The 6,352-nt window shown below is 40.7% G+C and overlaps 1 protein-coding gene across 3 annotated transcripts; it reads left to right on the top strand.

The window, feature by feature from the left end:
• The first annotated feature begins 200 nt into the window (after positions 1–200).
• On the top strand, positions 201–6,142 carry PTGS2 (prostaglandin-endoperoxide synthase 2 (prostaglandin G/H synthase and cyclooxygenase)). 3 transcript variants are annotated; one of them, XM_010580701.1, is made up of 10 exons: positions 201–252; positions 732–848; positions 960–1,103; positions 1,573–1,716; positions 2,094–2,275; positions 3,111–3,194; positions 3,375–3,621; positions 4,592–4,878; positions 5,027–5,174; positions 5,325–6,142. In XM_010580701.1, the coding sequence occupies exons 1-10, from the start codon at positions 201–203 to the stop codon at positions 5,729–5,731; spliced, it is 1,812 nt and encodes a 603-aa protein (XP_010579003.1). In that variant the 3' UTR covers positions 5,732–6,142. The 3 variants fall into 3 exon arrangements, with proteins under 3 accessions (XP_010579003.1, XP_010579004.1, XP_010579006.1); XM_010580702.1 differs by lacking the exon at positions 201–252 and having other exon boundaries at positions 740–848; positions 4,592–4,768; positions 5,028–5,174; XM_010580704.1 differs by lacking the exons at positions 201–252; positions 1,573–1,716 and having other exon boundaries at positions 740–848.
• The last annotated feature ends 210 nt before the right edge of the window (positions 6,143–6,352 follow it).

Raw genomic sequence — 6,352 nt, 5'->3', positions numbered from 1 at the left:
CGGGACGGCGCGCAGCGGCGCGAAATCCCCAATTTCGTGATAGTTTCCGGCGGGCGGGCGGAGAGGGGGTGACTCATTCGCGGCGCCAGGAATAAATAGGCGGGCGCCTACCTGGGAGCGGCACTGGGTTCTCGGCGCCGAGCACCCGCAGAGCCTGAGCCGCAGCGAGAGCCCCGCCGCAGCCCCAGCCCCGCCGGGATATGCTTCTGCCCTGCGCTCTGGTGGCCGCTCTCCTGGCTGCTGGCCACGCAGGTGAGTCCCGTCCCGTTCCGTCTCGTCCTCTCCCGGGGGCAGGAGCGGGTCCGGCCGCGGGTGGACGGTGCTTCAGACCATGGATGGGGATTTCTTTTCTGTTCTTTTGAGCTGCGGAATGGATTAATTTTATTATTCTTTTTTTCTGATGTTCTGTATGGTCTCCTGTGATTTCTGGAATACTTGATGTGTGGTAGAAAGGATGTCAGGCCTCCCTTGGCCTGTGTGAGATAATCCAGCCCTCCTGAGGAGGTCTGTTGCTGTCAGGAAATGCAGACAAAGTCCTGTGCTTTTGCTAATAAGTACTACCTGTTGTAGACCAAAGGCTAGCGTGAATAGATGCTCACTCTCTGTTGTCTTCCTGATAAGCATTAGACTTCAGGGTATTGCTTACCGAAGTTTGAAAAGTTAGCTTAGCAAGATGAGAATACCAGTGTAGCCGTATAAGATGCTAATCGGAGCATTTGGTTTCATTCTAGCCAACCCTTGCTGTTCAAACCCCTGTCAGAACAGAGGAGTATGCATGACAACAGGATTTGATCAGTATGAATGCGACTGTACGCGGACAGGATATTATGGAGAAAACTGTACAACACGTAAGTATCTTAAGTCTCTTTTCATGGAAACGAAATCTGAGAATTCAATTCCAGGATTGTAGATTATTCTCAATAGCTAAATTACAATAATCTTTCCACTGATGTTCACAGCGGAGTTTTTCACATGGCTGAGGCTGACATTGAAACCTTCGCCGAATACTGTCCACTACATCCTCACCCACTTTGAAGCAGCCTGGAGTATCATCAACAATATTCCCTTCTTACGAGATGCTATTATGAGATATGTATTAATGTGTAAGTAAGACTTCTCTCATCTAGTCCTCTTGACTGGCAGAAGGTGCTTGTAGGACTCTAGAATATTGTACTTGATTGGTCCGTATATAAAGTTAGCAATCTAAAATGCACTAAGGTAAAAACATTCTAGCCAAAATTTAAGATTTCCACATGATGTGGACTTGTATGAAACATGCTTTGAAATGGAAATGCATTTTGCTTTGATCTCTAGTAGAATCCATGATTTTGCTAGCATAACCTTTGCACCAAATTGCTCATGTTAATAGTTGGATCCAGCTGATAATCCAGGACCCAATCCTGTTAAATGGGATTACATCTACTGAATAACATCAGTAGCTGATATATGTGGAATTTGTCAATGCAACTGCTGCCAAAATACAGGGAAAAGATCTGACCTTGTGATTTATTTTTTTGAGACTAAAATGTACAGTTAAAAAAAATAAAAATTAAATACTTCTTTCCTTTTCAGCAAGATCACACTTGATTGACAGCCCACCAACTTACAATAGTGATTATAGTTACAAAAGCTGGGAAGCTTATTCCAATCTTTCCTATTATACAAGAAGCCTTCCACCAGTAGGACTTGACTGCCCAACACCGATGGGTGTTAAAGGTAAGGAATAAACCAGATGCATAATGCTCATTTCTAGGAATTTCTACTTGTCTTCTTAGAAAATACCATGAGACCTGCTTGTCTATAACCTGGTTTTGCTTTAGTTAACTTGAATAGCCATGTTTTCAATACACGGTGTAAAGACCGAGAAGACAAGTATTCTGGTTCTTGTTATTGAGTTACATGCTAAAAAGGGAATTTAAGTTTCGAATAAAATCAAGAAAGTGAGCATAGAAAAGCGGATCATTCCCTTTATTTGTATGCTGCTATCCTTAGTAATACATTGAAAGTCTTAAGCCTTTGTGTTGTTAGGATCGAAACTAAGTATTGCATAAACATAGTTGTCTTGAATATCTCGCTGTTTCTTTCTCTCACAGGTAAGAAAGAGCTCCCAGATTCCAAGCTGATTGTGGAGAAGTTTTTGCTAAGGAAAAAATTTATTCCTGACCCACAAGGCACAAATGTGATGTTCACATTCTTTGCCCAACACTTCACTCATCAGTTCTTTAAGACGGACCACAAGAAAGGACCTGGCTTCACCAAAGCTCTCGGCCATGGGGTACGATCATAGGTCTAACTTGAACACAGCACTTAGTTCTTAGGCGCTACTGAGCAGCTAGAATGGTATCTTACAGGTTGTCAGGGTATGCAAACACTGGTGCACATACTGTACAAGGCTGTTTGCCACAAACTGATGGGCTTACCCCTTCTGTATCTTCTCCTTAGGCAAAATTCTAGCACTTGATAGCATCTCTGCCTGGGTCAGAACTGCTTGTGCAAGGCACATGGTTCTATTTAAAACACCTGCACAGTGATCTCTGACTTTTTTTATTATTACCAAGAATCTGCTTTCACTTAAAGCATGTTAGATCTAGTGAGTATCCAGAACTTCTCTGGACTCTTTCTGTCAGTTGCAAAGAGCTGTATCCAGCACTGTAAAGTATCTTGTGGGCTGCTAATTGAAGAGACTTAGTTTAAAAAGAACTTCAAAAGCAGACTTGGATTTAGTATCTTTATCTACAAAACAGGCAGCCTTTGGACAAAGTTCTTCAATATAAGTGTAATGTGTATGTCTAAAACAAAGCTATAAAATCTGTGTGTATATACAAAGAGCTGTCTGCGTAGTAGAAAGCTGCTGACACTTTAAACAGAGTCCTTTTAAATTGCTAGTCAATTTAACAACTTGCTCTCCTGCAGAGATGGCTCCAGTTGCCAGGAAATAATTTGGCTTCATCTTAAATATCAGTGTGTGATACTTACAAGGTAATAATAATATAATTAAAAAGTAAACATCTAAGGGATGAACTCCTGTTGCCATCCATAGAAATGGGACATATCCTAAAATAGCAAAAAATGTGGGTTGGCTTCACGTTCCAAATGCTTTTATTTTATAGGTTGACTTGAACCATATTTACGGAGAGACTTTGGAGAGACAACTTAAACTGAGACTTCTAAAGGATGGAAAGCTAAAATACCAGGTATGTCTTATCTCAAAACTCCTGCCTTCTTATTGGATGACACATACTTCCTAAAACTAGTGCTCTGTGCGTGGTGTAGTTGATCTAAAGTGTAAGCCTAAAGTCAGACACAGTCAATATAGCTTAACTCGTAAGCATCATAGCTTACAACTCTTTGTTCTTTCTCCCTCCCCCTTGCAGATGATCGATGGAGAAATGTATCCACCAACAGTGAAGGACACTCAGGCAGATATGATCTACCCTCCTCATGTACCTGAACACCTGCAGTTTTCTGTTGGGCAGGAGGTGTTCGGTTTGGTCCCAGGCTTGATGATGTATGCTACAATATGGCTGAGGGAACACAACCGGGTCTGTGACATCCTGAAACAGGAGCATCCAGAGTGGGATGATGAGCAGCTGTTCCAAACTAGTAGGCTCATATTGATAGGTGAGTGTCACTCCTACTACGTGCAACTCTAACCTTCTCGTGAGCTTGACACTTCTACCCATTATCTACTGCAGCTGCAGTAGGTGTAGTAAGAGGGAAAGCTGTTACTTAAGTTGGTGTGTGAGGGCACTTTGAGCCTTCATGACCTGTCACTGGGATTGTATTGAGATACAGCTTCCTCCCAGCTATGTTAAAGGCAGAACTGAAGAAAACTGAGCTAAGTGATACTTAATTCCCTCATCTAAGGGAAACAGAACTGAAAGCAATGAAAAGGCAGGAAGCCAAGGTTCATCTCTCGGAGAGAAAGCATGTGAGGCAAGATGACTTCAGACTCTCGGATCTTGTGGGGTTTTTTATGGGTTTTTTCTCCTGGGGTTGGGTCAGTTCAGGTATGCTTTAAAAGAAAGGCTGTGATTAAGTCTAAAGTTCAGGAAGTTATATAAAATGTAATTCTAAATACTTCTGTCTAATTGTCTGTTCATTTTGTCTTATGTAAATGGTGATGTACGCTAAGCTTGAAAAGACCTTGCCCAAACTGACTGAAACAGTAAACCAAGACAATTGTATTAAGCAGCTCAGAAGCTGAGAGTTGCTTTCAGATACTAACTTTCTTCATTATCCCCTCCCTTTATCCTAAAGAATATGGTATAGCTGCACACAATGTAGATACTCACGTGTGCTGTTCTGTGGTACATACAAGGAAGCATATCTTGGGGCAGGGGGGAAGCAGGCTACTTTTCCACAGCCAAAAACTCTTGGGATCTTAAGTACTGTTCCACCCCTTAGTCACATCAAATACATCAATTATTTTCTAGAAAAGATTACAGAATGTTGAAGTGTTTTTTATCCTGATCACTACAGTATTTTTTTTTGAACAGTTCAGAAATGGTGTTTTCTCTCAGCAGGGTAACCACCTAAAACTTCTCAGGGAACCAGTACCAATATTGTCTTCTGTTTCTTTGACCAATAGGAGAGACAATCAAGATAGTTATTGAGGACTATGTGCAGCACTTGAGTGGCTACCACTTCAAACTCAAGTTCGATCCTGAGCTGCTGTTCAGCCAGCGATTTCAATACCAGAACAGAATTGCAGCTGAATTCAATACTCTTTACCACTGGCACCCACTTCTGCCTGACACTTTCCAGATACATGACCAGGAGTACACTTTCCAGCAGTTCCTCTACAACAACTCTATAATGCTGGAACATGGCCTTTCCCATATGGTGAAGTCTTTCTCCAAGCAAAGTGCTGGCAGGGTAGGTACTTTCTCAAGTTGCTAGTGAACCAACAGAGACATAAACTGTGGGTAGAATAAAGCTATCCAAAACTAATCATATACTATAAAGTTACAACTTCCTCATGACTCTTATTGGGAGATCTTATTACTTTTCATCTCTTAAATAGGTCGCTGGTGGGAAAAACTTTCCTGCTGCAGTACAGAAAGTAGCAAAGGCTTCAATTGACCAAAGCAGACAAATGAGATACCAGTCCTTGAATGAATACAGGAAACGCTTCATGTTGAAACCATTCAAATCATTTGAAGAACTTACAGGTAACAGTTTTCATCCTTTCTGACAAACAAGGGCCTTTTTATTAAAATGGCTGACAGAGTCCTGCAGTGCTATTACTGAACTTGAACAAGATAGTCTTGCAATGAAAATAGGATTTTTTTACTTATGGCTTTTCTCATCAATAATTACAGGAGAAAAAGAAATGGCAGCTGAACTGGAAGAGCTTTATGGCGACATTGATGCTATGGAGCTGTACCCAGGCCTTCTTGTAGAAAAGCCACGACCAGGTGCAATCTTTGGTGAAACAATGGTGGAGATTGGAGCACCATTCTCTCTGAAAGGACTGATGGGAAATGCTATCTGCTCCCCTGAGTACTGGAAGCCTAGCACCTTTGGTGGAAAAGTGGGCTTTGAAATAATCAATACTGCCTCCTTACAGAAGCTCATCTGCAACAACGTGAAAGGCTGTCCTTTCACTGCTTTCCACATCTTAAATCCAGAACCCACAGAGGCAACTATTAATGTTAGTACCTCAAAAACAGCAATGGAAGATATCAACCCCACACTACTACTGAAAGAGCGATCTGCTGAGTTGTAAAAATCCATCTATTTATTTAACTATATAATTTATTCTATTTATGGCTTAAAGTGTTTAAAAACAAAAAAAACTTGAGCATCTTCTTTGTGGGGGTTGCCCTAGATTCCTTACTCAAGTAAGGCTTCCATTTAAGAAAGGGATTTTCTGTGTTGGAGCTCTACAGTGGTGAATCCCTTGTTTAAAATCTTCTGTAACAGAACTATGTATTCCAAAGTGGACAGAAGTTCCAACTTTTTTTAATGTTGTTTTAATACTTGACAAAGGGTGTTGGTGGGTTTTTGTCTTTTCACTTGATAGGTCACATAACACTACAAAATTGGTTATTGCCTCAGCAACTTCTTAAACTTGAAAGCAGACCATTGAACTAAAAGTACAAGAAAAATTTGACGTAATGAAAACTGCCAGAAAAGATTATGAATTCAGTATGAGCACTCCAAGATTAACAGAAAGTACATATACTTGACACTCACTTATTTATGTTAAGTCAGAAAATGCATTGCATTTATTGTTGATACTACCTCTCCCTTATTGCAAATAAGGCACTTTGTATAGTAACTTATATGTTTGTTTTTATGTGTAAATCTACTTTCATGTGGCATTACACTTTTTTTTAAATTTAAT

This window comes from Haliaeetus leucocephalus, unplaced genomic scaffold (genome assembly GCF_000737465.1).
Source record: "Haliaeetus leucocephalus isolate CR32 unplaced genomic scaffold, Haliaeetus_leucocephalus-4.0 Scaffold730, whole genome shotgun sequence".
Classification (NCBI taxonomy): domain Eukaryota; kingdom Metazoa; phylum Chordata; class Aves; order Accipitriformes; family Accipitridae; genus Haliaeetus; species Haliaeetus leucocephalus.
This window is presented reverse-complemented; position numbering and strand designations above follow the sequence as displayed.